Genomic DNA, 20,823 nt, shown 5'->3' on the forward strand with positions numbered 1-20,823 from the left:
GAGTGTGTGACATTGATCCACATTCAGTCCATCACTTGTTGTTTTTGCAATTGCCGCCCTAAGTGCGCTGGGGATGCCCAGACGTGGGTCCCAGGCACTCCACACCACTTGGAGTCAAGCTAGCCGGGCTGAAGAGAGGTGTTACCTCGAAACCGGTCCGGTCCTCGGATGCTTGATTCCGTTCTGGGAAGGACATGGCTTTTGTAGTTCGGACTGGACTGTTCCCATGGGGCAACAGGGTCAGAGCTGATTTGCATATCGCCATTGTCTAACCCAGGGTGGTGTGGAGTGCAAAAAAACGATGGATTTGGGCCCAGATCTTTTGACTGGGGGAGTGTGTGACATTGATCCACATTCAGTCCATCACTTGTTGTTTTTGCAATTGCCGCCCTAAGTGCGCTGGGGATGCCCAGACGTGGGTCCCAGGCACTCCACACCACTTGGAGTCAAGCTAGCCGGGCTGAAGAGAGGTGTTACCTCGAAACCGGTCCGGTCCTCGGATGCTTGATTCCGTTCTGGGAAGGACATGGCTTTTGTAGTTCGGACTGGACTGTTCCCATGGGGCAACAGGGTCAGAGCTGATTTGCATATCGCCATTGTCTAACCCAGGGTGGTGTGGAGTGCAAAAAAACGATGGATTTGGGCCCAGATCTTTTGACTGGGGGAGTGTGTGACATTGATCCACATTCAGTCCATCACTTGTTGTTTTTGCAATTGCCGCCCTAAGTGCGCTGGGGATGCCCAGACGTGGGTCCCAGGCACTCCACACCACTTGGAGTCAAGCTAGCCGGGCTGAAGAGAGGTGTTACCTCGAAACCGGTCCGGTCCTCGGATGCTTGATTCCGTTCTGGGAAGGACATGGCTTTTGTAGTTCGGACTGGACTGTTCCCATGGGGCAACAGGGTCAGAGCTGATTTGCATATCGCCATTGTCTAACCCAGGGTGGTGTGGAGTGCAAAAAAACGATGGATTTGGGCCCAGATCTTTTGACTGGGGGAGTGTGTGACATTGATCCACATTCAGTCCATCACTTGTTGTTTTTGCAATTGCCGCCCTAAGTGCGCTGGGGATGCCCAGACGTGGGTCCCAGGCACTCCACACCACTTGGAGTCAAGCTAGCCGGGCTGAAGAGAGGTGTTACCTCGAAACCGGTCCGGTCCTCGGATGCTTGATTCCGTTCTGGGAAGGACATGGCTTTTGTAGTTCGGACTGGACTGTTCCCATGGGGCAACAGGGTCAGAGCTGATTTGCATATCGCCATTGTCTAACCCAGGGTGGTGTGGAGTGCAAAAAAACGATGGATTTGGGCCCAGATCTTTTGACTGGGGGAGTGTGTGACATTGATCCACATTCAGTCCATCACTTGTTGTTTTTGCAATTGCCGCCCTAAGTGCGCTGGGGATGCCCAGACGTGGGTCCCAGGCACTCCACACCACTTGGAGTCAAGCTAGCCGGGCTGAAAAGAGGTGTTACCTCGAAACCGGTCCGGTCCTCGGATGCTTGATTCCGTTCTGGGAAGGACATGGCTTTTGTAGTTCGGACTGGACTGTTCCCATGGGGCAACAGGGTCAGAGCTGATTTGCATATCGCCATTGTCTAACCCAGGGTGGTGTGGAGTGCAAAAAAACGATGGATTTGGGCCCAGATCTTTTGACTGGGGGAGTGTGTGACATTGATCCACATTCAGTCCATCACTTGTTGTTTTTGCAATTGCCGCCCTAAGTGCGCTGGGGATGCCCAGACGTGGGTCCCAGGCACTCCACACCACTTGGAGTCAAGCTAGCCGGGCTGAAGAGAGGTGTTACCTCGAAACCGGTCCGGTCCTCGGATGCTTGATTCCGTTCTGGGAAGGACATGGCTTTTGTAGTTCGGACTGGACTGTTCCCATGGGGCAACAGGGTCAGAGCTGATTTGCATATCGCCATTGTCTAACCCAGGGTGGTGTGGAGTGCAAAAAAACGATGGATTTGGGCCCAGATCTTTTGACTGGGGGAGTGTGTGACATTGATCCACATTCAGTCCATCACTTGTTGTTTTTGCAATTGCCGCCCTAAGTGCGCTGGGGATGCCCAGACGTGGGTCCCAGGCACTCCACACCACTTGGAGTCAAGCTAGCCGGGCTGAAGAGAGGTGTTACCTCGAAACCGGTCCGGTCCTCGGATGCTTGATTCCGTTCTGGGAAGGACATGGCTTTTGTAGTTCGGACTGGACTGTTCCCATGGGGCAACAGGGTCAGAGCTGATTTGCATATCGCCATTGTCTAACCCAGGGTGGTGTGGAGTGCAAAAAAACGATGGATTTGGGCCCAGATCTTTTGACTGGGGGAGTGTGTGACATTGATCCACATTCAGTCCATCACTTGTTGTTTTTGCAATTGCCGCCCTAAGTGCGCTGGGGATGCCCAGACGTGGGTCCCAGGCACTCCACACCACTTGGAGTCAAGCTAGCCGGGCTGAAGAGAGGTGTTACCTCGAAACCGGTCCGGTCCTCGGATGCTTGATTCCGTTCTGGGAAGGACATGGCTTTTGTAGTTCGGACTGGACTGTTCCCATGGGGCAACAGGGTCAGAGCTGATTTGCATATCGCCATTGTCTAACCCAGGGTGGTGTGGAGTGCAAAAAAACGATGGATTTGGGCCCAGATCTTTTGACTGGGGGAGTGTGTGACATTGATCCACATTCAGTCCATCACTTGTTGTTTTTGCAATTGCCGCCCTAAGTGTGCTGGGGATGCCCAGACGTGGGTCCCAGGCACTCCACACCACTTGGAGTCAAGCTAGCCGGGCTGAAGAGAGGTGTTACCTCGAAACCGGTCCGGTCCTCGGATGCTTGATTCCGTTCTGGGAAGGACATGGCTTTTGTAGTTCGGACTGGACTGTTCCCATGGGGCAACAGGGTCAGAGCTGATTTGCATATCGCCATTGTCTAACCCAGGGTGGTGTGGAGTGCAAAAAAACAATGGATTTGGGCCCAGATCTTTTGACTGGGGGAGTGTGTGACATTGATCCACATTCAGTCCATCACTTGTTGTTTTTGCAATTGCCGCCCTAAGTGCGCTGGGGATGCCCAGACGTGGGTCCCAGGCACTCCACACCACTTGGAGTCAAGCTAGCCGGGCTGAAGAGAGGTGTTACCTCGAAACCGGTCCGGTCCTCGGATGCTTGATTCCGTTCTGGGAAGGACATGGCTTTTGTAGTTCGGACTGGACTGTTCCCATGGGGCAACAGGGTCAGAGCTGATTTGCATATCGCCATTGTCTAACCCAGGGTGGTGTGGAGTGCAAAAAAACGATGGATTTGGGCCCAGATCTTTTGACTGGGGGAGTGTGTGACATTGATCCACATTCAGTCCATCACTTGTTGTTTTTGCAATTGCCGCCCTAAGTGCGCTGGGGATGCCCAGACGTGGGTCCCAGGCACTCCACACCACTTGGAGTCAAGCTAGCCGGGCTGAAGAGAGGTGTTACCTCGAAACCGGTCCGGTCCTCGGATGCTTGATTCCGTTCTGGGAAGGACATGGCTTTTGTAGTTCGGACTGGACTGTTCCCATGGGGCAACAGGGTCAGAGCTGATTTGCATATCGCCATTGTCTAACCCAGGGTGGTGTGGAGTGCAAAAAAACGATGGATTTGGGCCCAGATCTTTTGACTGGGGGAGTGTGTGACATTGATCCACATTCAGTCCATCACTTGTTGTTTTTGCAATTGCCGCCCTAAGTGCGCTGGGGATGCCCAGACGTGGGTCCCAGGCACTCCACACCACTTGGAGTCAAGCTAGCCGGGCTGAAGAGAGGTGTTACCTCGAAACCGGTCCGGTCCTCGGATGCTTGATTCCGTTCTGGGAAGGACATGGCTTTTGTAGTTCGGACTGGACTGTTCCCATGGGGCAACAGGGTCAGAGCTGATTTGCATATCGCCATTGTCTAACCCAGGGTGGTGTGGAGTGCAAAAAAACGATGGATTTGGGCCCAGATCTTTTGACTGGGGGAGTGTGTGACATTGATCCACATTCAGTCCATCACTTGTTGTTTTTGCAATTGCCGCCCTAAGTGCGCTGGGGATGCCCAGACGTGGGTCCCAGGCACTCCACACCACTTGGAGTCAAGCTAGCCGGGCTGAAGAGAGGTGTTACCTCGAAACCGGTCCGGTCCTCGGATGCTTGATTCCGTTCTGGGAAGGACATGGCTTTTGTAGTTCGGACTGGACTGTTCCCATGGGGCAACAGGGTCAGAGCTGATTTGCATATCGCCATTGTCTAACCCAGGGTGGTGTGGAGTGCAAAAAAACGATGGATTTGGGCCCAGATCTTTTGACTGGGGGAGTGTGTGACATTGATCCACATTCAGTCCATCACTTGTTGTTTTTGCAATTGCCGCCCTAAGTGCGCTGGGGATGCCCAGACGTGGGTCCCAGGCACTCCACACCACTTGGAGTCAAGCTAGCCGGGCTGAAGAGAGGTGTTACCTCGAAACCGGTCCGGTCCTCGGATGCTTGATTCCGTTCTGGGAAGGACATGGCTTTTGTAGTTCGGACTGGACTGTTCCCATGGGGCAACAGGGTCAGAGCTGATTTGCATATCGCCATTGTCTAACCCAGGGTGGTGTGGAGTGCAAAAAAACGATGGATTTGGGCCCAGATCTTTTGACTGGGGGAGTGTGTGACACTGATCCACATTCAGTCCATCACTTGTTGTTTTTGCAATTGCCGCCCTAAGTGCGCTGGGGATGCCCAGACGTGGGTCCCAGGCACTCCACACCACTTGGAGTCAAGCTAGCCGGGCTGAAGAGAGGTGTTACCTCGAAACCGGTCCGGTCCTCGGATGCTTGATTCCGTTCTGGGAAGGACATGGCTTTTGTAGTTCGGACTGGACTGTTCCCATGGGGCAACAGGGTCAGAGCTGATTTGCATATCGCCATTGTCTAACCCAGGGTGGTGTGGAGTGCAAAAAAACGATGGATTTGGGCCCAGATCTTTTGACTGGGGGAGTGTGTGACATTGATCCACATTCAGTCCATCACTTGTTGTTTTTGCAATTGCCGCCCTAAGTGCGCTGGGGATGCCCAGACGTGGGTCCCAGGCACTCCACACCACTTGGAGTCAAGCTAGCCGGGCTGAAGAGAGGTGTTACCTCGAAACCGGTCCGGTCCTCGGATGCTTGATTCCGTTCTGGGAAGGACATGGCTTTTGTAGTTCGGACTGGACTGTTCCCATGGGGCAACAGGGTCAGAGCTGATTTGCATATCGCCATTGTCTAACCCAGGGTGGTGTGGAGTGCAAAAAAAAGATGGATTTGGGCCCAGATCTTTTGACTGGGGGAGTGTGTGACATTGATCCACATTCAGTCCATCACTTGTTGTTTTTGCAATTGCCGCCCTAAGTGCGCTGGGGATGCCCAGACGTGGGTCCCAGGCACTCCACACCACTTGGAGTCAAGCTAGCCGGGCTGAAGAGAGGTGTTACCTCGAAACCGGTCCGGTCCTCGGATGCTTGATTCCGTTCTGGGAAGGACATGGCTTTTGTAGTTCGGACTGGACTGTTCCCATGGGGCAACAGGGTCAGAGCTGATTTGCATATCGCCATTGTCTAACCCAGGGTGGTGTGGAGTGCAAAAAAACGATGGATTTGGGCCCAGATCTTTTGACTGGGGGAGTGTGTGACATTGATCCACATTCAGTCCATCACTTGTTGTTTTTGCAATTGCCGCCCTAAGTGCGCTGGGGATGCCCAGACGTGGGTCCCAGGCACTCCACACCACTTGGAGTCAAGCTAGCCGGGCTGAAGAGAGGTGTTACCTCGAAACCGGTCCGGTCCTCGGATGCTTGATTCCGTTCTGGGAAGGACATGGCTTTTGTAGTTCGGACTGGACTGTTCCCATGGGGCAACAGGGTCAGAGCTGATTTGCATATCGCCATTGTCTAACCCAGGGTGGTGTGGAGTGCAAAAAAACGATGGATTTGGGCCCAGATCTTTTGACTGGGGGAGTGTGTGACATTGATCCACATTCAGTCCATCACTTGTTGTTTTTGCAATTGCCGCCCTAAGTGCGCTGGGGATGCCCAGACGTGGGTCCCAGGCACTCCACACCACTTGGAGTCAAGCTAGCCGGGCTGAAGAGAGGTGTTACCTCGAAACCGGTCCGGTCCTCGGATGCTTGATTCCGTTCTGGGAAGGACATGGCTTTTGTAGTTCGGACTGGACTGTTCCCATGGGGCAACAGGGTCAGAGCTGATTTGCATATCGCCATTGTCTAACCCAGGGTGGTGTGGAGTGCAAAAAAACGATGGATTTGGGCCCAGATCTTTTGACTGGGGGAGTGTGTGACATTGATCCACATTCAGTCCATCACTTGTTGTTTTTGCAATTGCCGCCCTAAGTGCGCTGGGGATGCCCAGACGTGGGTCCCAGGCACTCCACACCACTTGGAGTCAAGCTAGCCGGGCTGAAGAGAGGTGTTACCTCGAAACCGGTCCGGTCCTCGGATGCTTGATTCCGTTCTGGGAAGGACATGGCTTTTGTAGTTCGGACTGGACTGTTCCCATGGGGCAACAGGGTCAGAGCTGATTTGCATATCGCCATTGTCTAACCCAGGGTGGTGTGGAGTGCAAAAAAACGATGGATTTGGGCCCAGATCTTTTGACTGGGGGAGTGTGTGACATTGATCCACATTCAGTCCATCACTTGTTGTTTTTGCAATTGCCGCCCTAAGTGCGCTGGGGATGCCCAGACGTGGGTCCCAGGCACTCCACACCACTTGGAGTCAAGCTAGCCGGGCTGAAGAGAGGTGTTACCTCGAAACCGGTCCGGTCCTCGGATGCTTGATTCCGTTCTGGGAAGGACATGGCTTTTGTAGTTCGGACTGGACTGTTCCCATGGGGCAACAGGGTCAGAGCTGATTTGCATATCGCCATTGTCTAACCCAGGGTGGTGTGGAGTGCAAAAAAACGATGGATTTGGGCCCAGATCTTTTGACTGGGGGAGTGTGTGACATTGATCCACATTCAGTCCATCACTTGTTGTTTTTGCAATTGCCACCTCGAGGGGCAACAACTGTGGCACGAAATACATGACAAGCCAGACACAGCTTGTCACCACAGGAGTGAAATTAAAGAACCACAATATTGAAGTAACATGTTGCAAGACAAGTGACTAGAAGTAAACGACCACTAGAAAGTTCACTACACACACCCTTCAGAGATTTAAAAACTGTAGCACCAAAGAAAACCCAACCCAACCGACTGCCAGAGAAAGAAGGAGGCATACGTCTGGGCAGAGGTAGGGAAAGAAAAACAGAATAACTCCACGCGTGAGGAGCACAGGTTGAACAACATGAGAAGGTAGTAAAAGGTATAGACCTGAACCACCTTAAAACATGAACGGAGTGGAGAGCCAAAGGGCTCGAAAGCCGAACCACACCCCCTGCGCCACACGAAGGTACAAGAACACGCCACCAACCAACCCTAGGACGGAGGGGAGTCCAAAGGGCCCCATGCAGAACAACTCACCCTACCCCAGAGTGAGGTGCGAGAACACACCTCTGGAAGACCAAGGCCACCAGAAAGTGGGGCTAAGTGGACAAACACCATATGAAAAGGCCTTCGCAGAGTGGGGAGGATGGGCGGGTGTTAAGGAATCTGCGGCTAGACTATGCCTCTACCAGATATATCGTTACCGAAGGTAAGTAACTCTCCCATCTGATAGAGACATCTAGCCGCAGAGTCCTTAACTTAGAATAGATACCAAAGCCATACCCCATAGGAGGAGGGTCTGCGAAACAACCACCAAGTTCCAGGAGAAAATATTCGTCAACTGCTGACGAAAAAACGGTGGAAAACGCAATGTCAGGACAATGATCATTAGACCCATGACCACCTTAAAGAGTATGAACAAGGGATGGTAAAGACACCAAATCCGACGAGGGACGGTGTGAGACCTCTCTCGCTCAGACACTGATGAAAGGAAAACAGAACTAGAAAGTTCCATGCCAACGTAAGAAACAATGCAGCGAGACATTCAAGAACGATCCAAGCATCAGTCCCATTAATCCAAGAGGAACAAAGCTCTAAGGGTCAAAACAACATTACAACGGTAGAGCATACCGCCTGAACACACATCATAGTGGAAGCCACAAGAAACAGGGGACAGTTGGAAGACTGTCCACCCCAGAAGAAGAGACGCAGCATGAGGCCCGTGGGTGTAAGAAAAAACACATTAATGTGTACTGCCTAGGACATGTGACAACAGTGGCAGGGCCGAGTCCAGAGTCTAGTGCCAACAGAGACAGAGGAGCTACCATTGAGCAAGCTCAGGAGGTAGGCAAGCAGCCAAACAAATTAAAAGGCACCACTGTGAGTGGATAACTTGCAAGGCTATGAACACAGAGGACATTATCCCAAAGGAAAGACTAAGCAAGAATGTCAGACACTAAGGCAAAAAGACTTAGCATGCGAACACCTCAGTGGCATGTAGAATCCACGATATACCCGCAAAGAGACAGGAATGTCGACACACGTATGTGGATTGACTCTTCCTAAATAGGGGAGTCATGCAAGCGGTACCACGGCACCGGTGTGCTGCATAACAGTTAAGAATACAGAAAAAATAACAGGTCCCTGAGGGGGAAAAAAATCCTGGTCTCCCGTGAGACAGTGGAAACATAGACCACAAGACTGCTCATAAAGAATAGAAAGAAGGCACAGACAGAAGCCTGGCACCAAAAGCCTACACCGCCTAAGACCGACACCGTCCACCAAGATGGAGAACTTCGAGAAGAATAAACACATAGTAATGCTACCTTAAAGAAGCACCTGTGCCAGAATAGAGAAAGAACACACACCCAGAAAAACATCAGGGGTGGAGCACAGATCCAGTGGCAGAAAGGCATAGACCAGAGCCACTCTTCAAGAACTAGGAATATGCACAGGACAGGAAGGGACAAGCCAGACCCCATATCCTGCAAGAAGCAAGGAACCAGAGACCGTGCCAGGGAAGACCTGCCCCCCACAACCAGGGACGCATGCCCACCGATAGACAGGCAAGACGCACACAGCTAGGTTGTAGGAACAGGCCAGGGCAACAAACCCCCTACTGAGGCGATGATGTATTCCGGACCAACCGTAGACAACCAATGGGAACCCTTGGAGAGAAACCAATCCTATGGATCTCACCAGAGGAGACATCCTACAACAAAAGGAAGAGTCAGCTTGTGTCAAAAGTTCCTGGGCAAGGAAGAGTAGCAGCACGATTGCCAACAAATACCCCATATAGGGTAAAGCACAACCCTACAAAAGAAGGGACCTTCTTGAGACAAGCTCGTAGGCAGAGGCTCAAAAGAAAGATAAACACAGCTTAACCAGCTGTACTAGAATAAGTAACCACACGGCTGAGCAGCCACACAACCCAAAACATCTGCAGCCCACAACGGGTAACAGAAAAGAAAGGGATGGCACCGTCACGAAACCAAAAATCCTCCACAAAGATTAAAACTGAGGAAGATACATATACAGGAGGCGCCTGACTGCCAAATCAGCATGGGCGTCAAAAAGAGTTACCCCTTCAAATGGAATATCTCTAAGCCACTCCTGAACATGATCTGGGAAAAATGCCAGCACGCAACCACGCGTGGTGGCGTATGGCAACCGACCTGGCTATAGTACGACCCACAGAGTCCGTGGTGTCCATAGCAGACCGAATTGAAAAGTGCGCCATAACAGGAGTCACAGAGAGAGCTGCCTGAAGCACAAGTCCATAAACAACAAAGGTACCAGAGGGTCTCAAAGGATGTGCCCAAAAGTAACAGAAGGTCAACCACTCCCTAAAAGCCAAAGTGATGCGTCACAGAAGTTCTCAGCAGAGTGAGAGAAATACCCATCAGTCACCATACGGATCCGCCCTTCATCATTTGGGATTTTATCCGTACCACCCGTCTGAGAAAATCAGTGCCACATACAGAGGTCAACCCGGTGGTAAGGGGGTTCCTCAGAAGGTAAAGGCAATGACAGTGTGGTATGCCACTTGATATTAATGAGTGGCCAGAGACATGGGACTGGGGTGTGCAGTGTTGGAAAGAGTGAAGGAGTAAGAAAACCAAAAGAGAGTGTATTAAAATTGGTTTGAAAGAGGCACTTGACAAAATTTATTCGGTGTGTGCCTAACATACCAATGTTAAAAATCAATGCAACCCAAGGCTGTCTGATTACATAGACCGCCTGAGGTAAGAATGGTCGACTAGTTTCTGCAATTGGGGGACTATTGTGTCTTTGCATTCATCAGGACCAAAATAAGATTAAACTACTGCACCAAGTGAACTACGTGAAGTGAAGGGAAACACCAGGATAACAAAAAACAAGTGCACATGGTCACCTGAATGCTCCGGGTGCCCTTACAGTCTGTGTTGATCACTATGGAAAGAGAAAAGGGTTAGGTATAGCTATCGTGATCTAATGGGCTGAGAAAAAAGTCCATCGATGTGGATCTAGCGTAACCTCACATTCAGATTGAAGGGATACAGGCACTTAATACAAATATGGCCCGATTTTGAATCATTCGGAAAGAAATTTCATAAGCCAAATGTCTTTCAGTCCTTACCTCGATCTGTAAGGTAGACTGGCCTCACCCCACCTGGCAGCGGCTCAGGGGAAGATGAAGCACCGCTCTAGAAAACATGTGAAACACACGTCAAACACAGTATGCACAAACATGGACAAAGCACTTCCTATTTACGGTAGCCGACAAGAGATGGTATCAGTCTCTTAACAATAATTAATTCATACCCAGCAGTAGCGGAGCCGAGACCCCGTTTAAGAAAGGATACCTTTTGTTAGAAGAACGCAGCACTGCGGAGAGAAGAAGGGAGGGCTCCTCTTACCTATCCGTCGGTACTCCAGGGCCGGCGTCCTGGCCGTCTGGGGAGGTGACGAACGACCGAGGAAAGGCTGTTTATAAGCCGCGCTGCCATTGGTCGCGCGGTCACGATAGCTATACCTAACCCTTTTCTCTTTCCATAGTGATCAACACAGACTGTAAGGGCACCCGGAGCATTCAGGTGACCATGTGCACTTGTTTTTTGTTATCCTGGTGTTTCCCTTCACTTCACGTAGTTCACTTGGTGCAGTAGTTTAATCTTATTTTGGTCCTGATGAATGCAAAGACACAATAGTCCCCCAATTGCAGAAACTAGTCGACCATTCTTACCTCAGGCGGTCTACGTAATCAGACAGCCTTGGGTTGCATTGATTTTTAACATTGGTATGTTAGGCACACACCGAATAAATTTTGTCAAGTGCCTCTTTCAAACCAATTTTAATACACTCTCTTTTGGTTTTCTTACTCCTTCACTCTTTCCAACACTGCACACCCCAGTCCCATGTCTCTGGCCACTCATTAACATCGAGTGGCATACCACACTGTCATTGCCTTTACCTTCTGAGGAACCCCCTTACCACCGGGTTGACCTCTGTATGTGGCACTGATTTTCTCAGACGGGTGGTACGGATAAAATCCCAAATGATGAAGGGCGGATCCGTATGGTGACTGATGGGTATTTCTCTCACTCTGCTGAGAACTTCTGTGACGCATCACTTTGGCTTTTAGGGAGTGGTTGACCTTCTGTTACATTTGGGCACATCCTTTGAGACCCTCTGGTACCTTTGTTGTTTATAGGCTTTTTTGGGGATTGTATCCAGAGCTTGGTCTTTAAACTTCCCCTAGGTCCCCCCTACCGTAGTGTTTTTGTTGAAGCACAAGTCCACCAGCTCCAGGATGGAGTAGCCGGCTCCAGCTACAGGCGGGATCCGGCCGATGGCGATGTGCCACAGAACGCTTCACAGGGTCCCCCGAGAAGGGCTGTGCCCACGTTCCGAGAAGGATGTCAAACAATGGCTCCGCAAAAGGTAACAATGGTTCCATGTTTCCCGCACCCTGGTGGAGAATATGCCAAAAAATGCTATGAAGGACTAGAGACTGAGTGCGGCTCCATTCTTACAAAGAACGAAAGCTAAACCGGGCACTTAGAGGCTCAGCAGCAGGATGAGTAGGCCAATGCTCCACTGGCGCCTGTGCTGGAGCAGTGAAATGACTCATGGGGTGGTGAACCCAGCGGGACCACATCCACCACCAATAAAGTTGGAGATGGTACCGTCGTCGATCGGCGTCGGAGACCTCGGAAAAAGCCCCGACTGGCGGAGTGGAGCAAGCGTCAGCGACCTCCGAAAAGGCCTTGACCGCAGGAGTCGAGCCGACGACCTTCAAAAAGGTCTTGACCCTTTGAGTGGAGCCAGCGTCGCGGACATCCGAAGAGACCTCGACTCCTCGAGTGGAGCTGGCGTCAGCGACCTTTGAAAAGGCCTCGACTCCTCGAGTCGAGCCGGCAACCTCCGAAAAGGCTTCGACTCCTCAAGTCGAGCCGGCGACCTTCGAAGAGGCCTCGATCCTTCGAGTCGAGCAGACGTCGGCGACCTCCGAAAAGGCCTCGACCGCTCAGAGTTGGACCGGCGTCGACTCAACATTCCCCTAGGTGGAAACCTGTGGGAGAGAGTATGCGGAAGCGGTGTCGTGCACCGCGCCGCAGCCACCTTCAGCGATGCCGCAGGGAGCCTCGGAAGGCTTTGTGACAGCGCTATGGAAGGGCTAGACGTTGTGAGATGCCCCTCCGGGCCGTGTACCGACATCCCGGCGACTCTGGTGTCAGGGTAAACTCGCCGGCGGTGTCCCAACCTCAATCCCTATCCCCTCTGTGGGGCCCAGAGGTGCGCCAGGGAGGGTGGGGCAAATGCTTACCTGACGTAGGCGAAAGACGGCGACGGTCCCATGACCAAGAACGTCCTCCCGTAAGGACTTGCGCCGGGTGAACGACTCCGCTGGAGAAGGAGACCTGCGTCGCAGGGGGTCCGTTCAGCACATCTGGGCAGACAGCAGCTTCATGCGGCGTTCCCGCAGGGATTTTAGCAGCAGCTGGCGCAAGCTGCGCACTCCACAGAGTCATGGTGCTCTCCCAAGCACCACATACAGATGTCGTGAGGGTCCGTTGCTGACCTCTGTTGCGAGCAGGACTGGCACGGTGTGAAGCCCACAAGGGACATGAACACACTGTTCCTGGATGTGAAAGGCGTCGAAAAGGCCTGCAAGTAACAAAAACATGCCCAAGGTATCACTTTCCCGGATCCGCGTTAGGACGCGGACCCGGGCGAAGACGCCCGGTTCCGTCCTGACATTGTCCACGGAAGTGGCATCAATGGAGCCCTATAAGCCCCTCCCGGCGTGCCTGTGGCAGTTTTGAACTTCCAATTTGACTTGACAAAGTAAACCATATGCCTAGCCTAAACCTTCCTTTCTAATACATAAAGGTCACTCCTAGGGTAGGCCCTAAACCACACACAGGTCTTTTCCACCCCGAACTGGACCTTCATGACAGACCTTAAGCACATAACTTTTTCAGTGGGATTAGCCTTGTTCCTGTATCCGGTCTGTGCTCACTTGCAGTCGGCTTGCACTTATGGCTTTCCCCTGGACTAGCATGACCAAATAACTTCAAGTGGCACTTTGTGCTTTTAGGCGCTATGCTTACTTAAATCTTTGAGAAGGACATACATCTACTTCTACTGAATGGATTTTTGTTGTTGGGGTCTAACTCTATTTTTTTACACTTACTCTATTTTTCCACTTTTGAGTGATGTTTTTCTTGTGTTATGTTTGCACTTTATTACTGTTTGCATGTTGCATAAATACTTTACAGATTGCATCTAATTTAAGCCTGAATGCTTTTGTGCCAAGCTACCATAGGGCCAAGCACAGGTTAATTTTGTGACTTTTGTGGTTCACCCTGACAATGATAGTGGCAGCTGCTTGAGGAGGGCTCACACCCCCTCAACCAACAATCCAATTTCTCACACTTGGACTAGGATATCTAAGGTCCAAAACAAAGAGCCAAAGGAGATGACAGAGTTCTACTTCTCATATTAGGTGGGAGATACATGGACTTTGAGAGATTGGATTCGGTGACTGAGCTAAAGTTGGAAAAACAGCATTCCTACGCCTTCCTGAGTAGATTGGTTATTAAAGAAAGAGTATTAAGGAAATATGATACTGAGTGCGCAAACTAGTACACCTACTTGATAAAAATGCCCTCCGAACGCTTTTACTGGCTTTAAGAGTTAATGGTCCATGGAATCCCTTTCATTCTTTCTTTGCTCATGCTGAGGGCAGAGGTAAAGGAAGGGCTTAATAATGGCTTTACTGTGTAAACAACCTAAATTCTTCTCCAAGGGTCTTTAACTTCATCCTAACCATCTGATAAAAGCATACTGAAAGCTGGACTCTTAAGGGTATACAGATGAGGGCTTGTTGACCTGCAAATATACTGGTATCACAGCACATACGCAACCAACATCAGAAAAGGGAAGAATTGCATCAAGGCCACAAAGAGTAACAAAGAGAACCTCTTCAAAGTAATCTACTCTCAGCCACCAGAGGGAATAGCTGAGGGTGCAGCTCACAGCCTGGTAACATAACAGAGTGTATGTGCCAAATAAGCAGTTGGCAGGCAAAGGCCAATTGAGAGTCAGACTTAGAGAGCTGATTCGTGCTTTTGAAGCTTGGTCAATAACATAGAACAGGCACAAGGAAATACGTTTCCCCATCAAAACTAGGCCTCGGTACTAAAAGGCAAATGATAGCGCGAACGGCTCAAATTCCTTATTTTCACTGATCAATAAAATAAGAGAAACTGAGAGATGCACTATGCATTATACCCAGAGTGCCCACTGGAACACCGTTCTGGTCTATGAAACCATGTGACAGGTTTAATCCAACCTAAAAGCTTCCAAAATCTGTGTGTTATCAAGGCCTAACACACAAATCATGTGTAATGTAATTCTATGATGCACAATTTATACTATTTGCTTTATTATTTTAGTTTGGAATGTACTCTAGTGGCAATCCTACTTAAACTGTTTATTCAAAGTATTTATAGTGGAGCATGGACAGGACGGAAGCTGAGTGAGACATGCCTCCCGACCATCTGGCCCATTCAACTCAGCTAGAGCACTGTTTTTCAAGACAACTGACATTAACCCCTTCTATGCTGGTGACGGAACCCCTCCGAGTGGTTCCGTCACGGCCCGGCCGCCGTGCCTGCGCGGCGCGTTCTATCAGGCTGGCCGTGACGGAACCACTCCGTCATTAGCACAGCCCACCCGTGGCTGGTGACGGAGTGGTTCTGTCACCAGCATGTCGGAGGCCCCCCCCTCCCGCCTCCCGCGCCGTGGCGGAATTACCGCCGCGGCCAAGGGGTTAAAGAAGACATACAGGTCTCTGAGGAGTTGCTGGCCGAGCAGCCTAAAATAAATCTACAGACGGCCGCAAGGAATGAGGCATACGAGAGGATCTGCTGGCTGCTGCAGACCCCTGTAGAGCAGAAAACACTGGCTGCAAGTAAGTGAGGGCTGAACAGAGGAGGCCGAGCCTTATTGGATTGTTGACATTTTAGCGTCATCGTGTTTACTAAAGTTTACTTGATTTCCCTCATTCATTTTGGGGATTTTATCGCTGTGCATTTCAACTTTATTACTGTTTCAGTCCTGCATAAATGCTTTCTTTCCAAGTATTTTATTGCTTTTTATGAATAAGTCAAATCAACAGCAATCACATATAACATAAATGGCATATTACTCATACACGTTACATATAGTCCCGGATGGATGCCTCTTAGTACTGAATAAATACTTAACACATTGCCTACAAGTTAAGCCTGTCTGCTCTATGACATAGCAGCCAGTAGGTTCAGCTCGTATTTTGATTTAGTGACTTTAGTGGTTAACCCTGAAATGCATTGTGATTATTATTTCAGGAGGTTACCTATCCCCCTCAATTAATAACCTAGTTTCTTACATTACTGTATTACAATAACAGATTATTAAACGAACTCACCCCGTTGCTTAGATGATTTCTCAATATCTTCCTGAAGACGTGTAAGGTCACTATCAAAGTCTTGGCTGCCACATAAGTTGAAAAGCCTTTCTTCATAATTTGTCAATTGCTCCTCCTTCCGGCGTAGCTCACTGCTCAGGTGGTTTTTATTCTGCTCTGCAGACGCCAGTTCTTTGCTGAAATAAGCACATGGAAGAACTGAACTAAATAAATACACACATTTGATACCATAATAAGAATAAAGAGCCCAACATTGTGAATAATATGAATGACTTGAACCTTCACCTAAATAGCTTTCAAAAGGACAACCTCTACAAACTGTTCCTGTCCACTTACTCTTCACTCACATACACAGTATACCACAAGAGCACAAACTTGGCAGCATAACACACTTATGCTCCACCACCATCATTCCTTAACCATCTAACAAACCGCTGATTCAACTCAGTCCAACTTCTTCCACCGTGCTTCTGTTTATTTCACTCCACAGAATCTTTGCACTGGCTCCAACATACTCACTTCTGTTCCCCAAAGTAACCTTTCAAGCCTTATTCCATGATTTCTGAGCAGCTTTCAACACTGCCATAAACTCTGTTATGATCCTCGCCCTTTCTTCAGAGGAAATTTCTGGAAAAGCTCAAACGGATCTGCTCCTACCTTTCATTCTACTCATTGTGTTTCCCAATGATTCACACTTCCCTTATCCACATCCATAGGGGTTGGTACACCCAAATGATGAGTCCAGGGACCTCTCTCTGGTGCTTCATTCACACCACCAGCCTTGGTGACATCTTAGCCTCCTTATTCCGTACCATGATGTTTAAGCTGATGAAATGCAAATGTATGTAGATTTGCACTATAGAAAATACCACATACATACACATATAGATGAATGTATATGAATGTGGTATTTCGATAGCGCAAGCCAAACCAAAAGGCAGTGGAGACCTGTAGACAGTCAAAAACCATCAAAGTCAAGACGCAGTAGGAAATAAAGCTGGTTTGTGGACTGTTAATGCATTATGATGTAGTGTTCCTTAAAGTGGTGAGTCTTAATTAGTAGCAATTAAAGCAGTAGTGGCTTTCCTAAAGGATACAGGGGTGTGGTTTCAGACCGTGGGTGCACAGATATAAAAGCCTACTGCCTTTGGTTTTACTTTTTACACTTCTTAGTTGGCAGTCTGATGATGCCCAGGCTGTGGGTCTGCTGAGAATCACCAGGGATGGTGAGCTTGCCTTCAAGATAAACAAGAGCCGGCTGTGATGGCTTTGTAAATGATGCTGCTGGATTTGAAGATGGAGATGACTGGCAAGTAAAGCCACTGAAGATCCATCAAGACTGGGGTGATGTGATCATATTTCATCAGGCCCTTTGTGAGATGTGCTGTGGCATGGGGGATGCCTTTAAGGGGTACCATTTTTGAATTTCGGAGGCCAGGGAGTAGGACATTACTACCATCCAGGCGAGAGAGTGCATGGGCTTAAATTGCAGTTCTCAAGATGCATTCTGGAAAGAAACTGGTTAACTTTCTTTAGAAGAGATAACTGGTACCAGGCCATCTGTTGTTTTTAGCACTATGAGCCTAGAAGGTGAGATTGGTGTCATGAGTGAATCCAAGTGCCTTTGCACTCAGTGAAAGTTGGGGTTCGAAGCCGTCAAAGCTCATGTCATCTAGCCGTTCTTATTCCTTCTAAACTTCAGACCACAAATCCAAACAAAAATTCAATCCAATCAAAAATATTGGAATGGCTTCAAAATGAGCTGATAGCCATTCATTACTTACCACAGCCCCTCAGCGGTCCATTTTCAACTGCCCTAAATTAAAATAATATGCCAATATCTCAGGTTTAAAGCAGCAAAATCTCTTAACTGGTGCATTGTTTTTCAGCAAGGTAGAGAACGGTAATCACCTCTCTAGAATAAGGGTATTTTCCGACACTCAACAATGGTGATAAATACAATATTATACTATATATAGAGAGAATACATAACTGGTAACTGTGTAACATGGTCCAAAAATGCCATTGAGGAGTTCTAGCAATATCCGAAACCGCGAGGCTGAAAGCACTGATTGGAATTCAAATGTTTTAGGTTTTATCTTTCTTTAATACGTTGTTAGGGAACCAATGAACAATTGTTAAACATAGTATCCTTAGTGTGGTATTCTCCCAGTGGTTTTGCCTTCACTTCCTGATTTTTTGCTGAACTCTTTTTTGTTGGCATTAGGACCCTGTACTTTCTCCCTGCTAATCAGTGGCAAAGTAATTGTGCTCTCTCATCTAAACATGGTAACATTGGTATTCACCCAATTGACACTTTTAATTTACTTGTAACCCCTAGTAAATGGTAAAAACATGCATCTAGGTCCTGTAACTTAAATGCAACTAAGTGGGCTGCAGCACACATTGTGCCACCCACAAAAGTAGCAATGCAAAAGATTTCTCATGCCACCGCAACCTATAGTACAGTTTTAAACTGCCATTTCGACCAGGAAAACTAATCCTTTTGCCAGGCGTAAACTTTCCATTTTAAAACGTATAAGTCACTCCTAAGGTAAGCTATGAAGGCTCATAGGGTAGGGTGCATGCTATTTTTTTTTTTTAGAAGGACAGGTGTACTTGTGTTTTACATATCGTGGCAGTGAAACACTCAAAGTAGTTTTTCACTGTTGAAAGGCTAAGTTTCCATCAGACTAACAAACTTATTACACTTAATAAGTGATAATGCCAGTTTGCGAAGAGAGAGAGAGAAAGGCTTCTTCAACTCAAATTAATTGCAATTTAAAATCCTCTTTCTTACAATTTTGAAAATGAAACTTTTAGAAAGTTAGGGCATGAAAATGCTTCAATAAATCTCAGCCACTGGCAAGTGCTCGCACCGCATCCAAATCCATCAATTTTCACCCACCATTCCACCTCAGTTTGGACCCAGCCATATGCAAAACAGCCTTGACCCTGCTCCAATGGGAACATTACAGCCCGAACTGCCAGGTCGGCCCCCTCAGACAGATCACCTCATAACTGTTCCTAAAGAAACTAGTAAAAAAAGAGAATATTTTTGAAGAGTTTCGTGAAGATTCGTTAAACGTTGCCAAAGTTATTAGTAAACCAAAAATGGCATCTCCTAAACGTGCAGACCTATCGGTAAATACACATAATGTAGATATATATTAAAGGCATCTGCGTGGTAAAGGCAAAGGCATGCATGAGGATTACTGCGTTGTAAAGGATGATTCCCCCACTGTTGCAAGGCCCTGTGGTAGTGAGCAGGAGGAAGACCCTGAGCGGCTGCCACACTGTCAATATCAGGAGCCGACCATGTTAGAGGAAAATGAGATACTTGAATCGCGTTCCAAGTGCAGCAACTGACATCCTAGAAACAGTAAGCTGGTTTACTTTTGTCATACATGTTTGCAGAGACATCTAGTGAAAACAGTGGGTAGTTTAATAAAAGTATGGATAACATAATGTAGTTAAAGGGGCCATTCAGTAACTGTCAAAACACATCTCAAAACCCCAGCTGACATAATCAAAGCAATGTTCTAGAACACTGCAGCATACAAAGTGTGCCTCACAAAACTTCTTACATAAAAAACATTTTTCATTTCTTGGAGAAAATTGCAAGATTTCTAATGAGAAAACAAAATTATGGATGGTCATAATAATTTCCCCTCACTGCATACCTCAATTGGTCACAAAGATTACCTAATTGTGAGAAGCTATTGTAAGAACAAGATCTGGAAGCTACACTCAGCATTCTAAAATGCGTATATCACTTGTTGAATTTGTTCTGACACACAACTATTTTGTTTTCAATAAGGAATGTTACTTAAAATATGCATAGTAATTAGTGGGCTGCCAATTTGCACCATCTTAGGCAAATTTGATAGAGTGTTGGCGGAAATAAAGGTATGCCTGAAGGATGCACCACTGTATTTTTTTGGGTAATGTATGTTTGTGGTTAGATATTATAGATGACATACACTTGATGTACTCCATCTTGGTAGATCGTCTTCCAACCCCTCACAAAATGCACAGCAAACCGTTGCTTAATAGCTAGGCATGCACTATGTAAATACCAATACACACAAACATACATACATAATAACATATTTTGTTCTGTATCTGACTAATAACCCTTGACAACATTAAAGTAACTAGGATCAAGAGCCAATCAAAAAGTTTATTTTTGTACACTATAGTTGAAATAACGAACAGACAAGTAGAATCATATTCACAGAAAAACTGCCTGTAATTGAATCCTCCATACTACATCATTCAACCCTAGCACACTAATAAAGAGCAACCTGTATGGAGAATTTTTAACAGCCAAAAGAATTTGTAGTTTAAATTTAAAATTCTTAGAAGAAACTAAAACAATGATTGAAAGATTCACGCCGCCGCCATGTCCCACATGGAGAAAATCCATTAAACACCGGAGCAGTTCATCCAAATTCCCAACGTGGAGGAACACTTAGTCCTGTGACAGGGGCACGCACACTCATGTGCTTTCTTAAGAGCGAGAACCTACTTGCAATAGGTATGCATAGCTTATGAGTATGTGGGTTTTCATCTAATTAAAGAAGTTGCCCAGCCAGAAACATCGAACATCCTTCCATTTACTCTAACCAAACCCTGAGTTTGAAAATGCGAGAATGCTACAACCCCAGAGAAAATTTCCTGTTCATAAGTGGACTTTATGAGTTAAAATTTCACTGATACAAACTATGTGAATCAGGACTGGGAATTTTTGTTTGCAAAGCACGTACAAAGTTGTACTCGAGTGGAAAAATGCCTTGATAAGGAAAGGAAAACTGGCAAAAGTTGTAGACAGGGGAAAGGTTGACATGGTACTGTTGCCGAGGTGGGATCCGATTCAGATCTCTAGGTTGGAAGAAATTGTGG

The 20,823-nt window shown here is 48.0% G+C and overlaps 1 protein-coding gene across 2 annotated transcripts in view; it reads right to left on the reverse strand.

The window, feature by feature from the left end:
* RAD50 (RAD50 double strand break repair protein) overlaps positions 1 to 20,823 on the reverse strand; it is a 507,735-nt gene that overhangs the window by 279,041 nt on the left and 207,871 nt on the right. For both annotated transcript variants that reach the window (XM_078653096.1, XM_078653097.1), the window contains exon 13: positions 15,919 to 16,094. In XM_078653096.1, coding sequence (XP_078509222.1) covers positions 15,919 to 16,094 — 176 coding nt within the window. The remainder of the gene's footprint in view (positions 1 to 15,918; positions 16,095 to 20,823) is intronic.

The sequence above is a fragment of the Lissotriton helveticus genome, chromosome 7 (genome assembly GCF_964261635.1).
Source record: "Lissotriton helveticus chromosome 7, aLisHel1.1, whole genome shotgun sequence".
Classification (NCBI taxonomy): domain Eukaryota; kingdom Metazoa; phylum Chordata; class Amphibia; order Caudata; family Salamandridae; genus Lissotriton; species Lissotriton helveticus.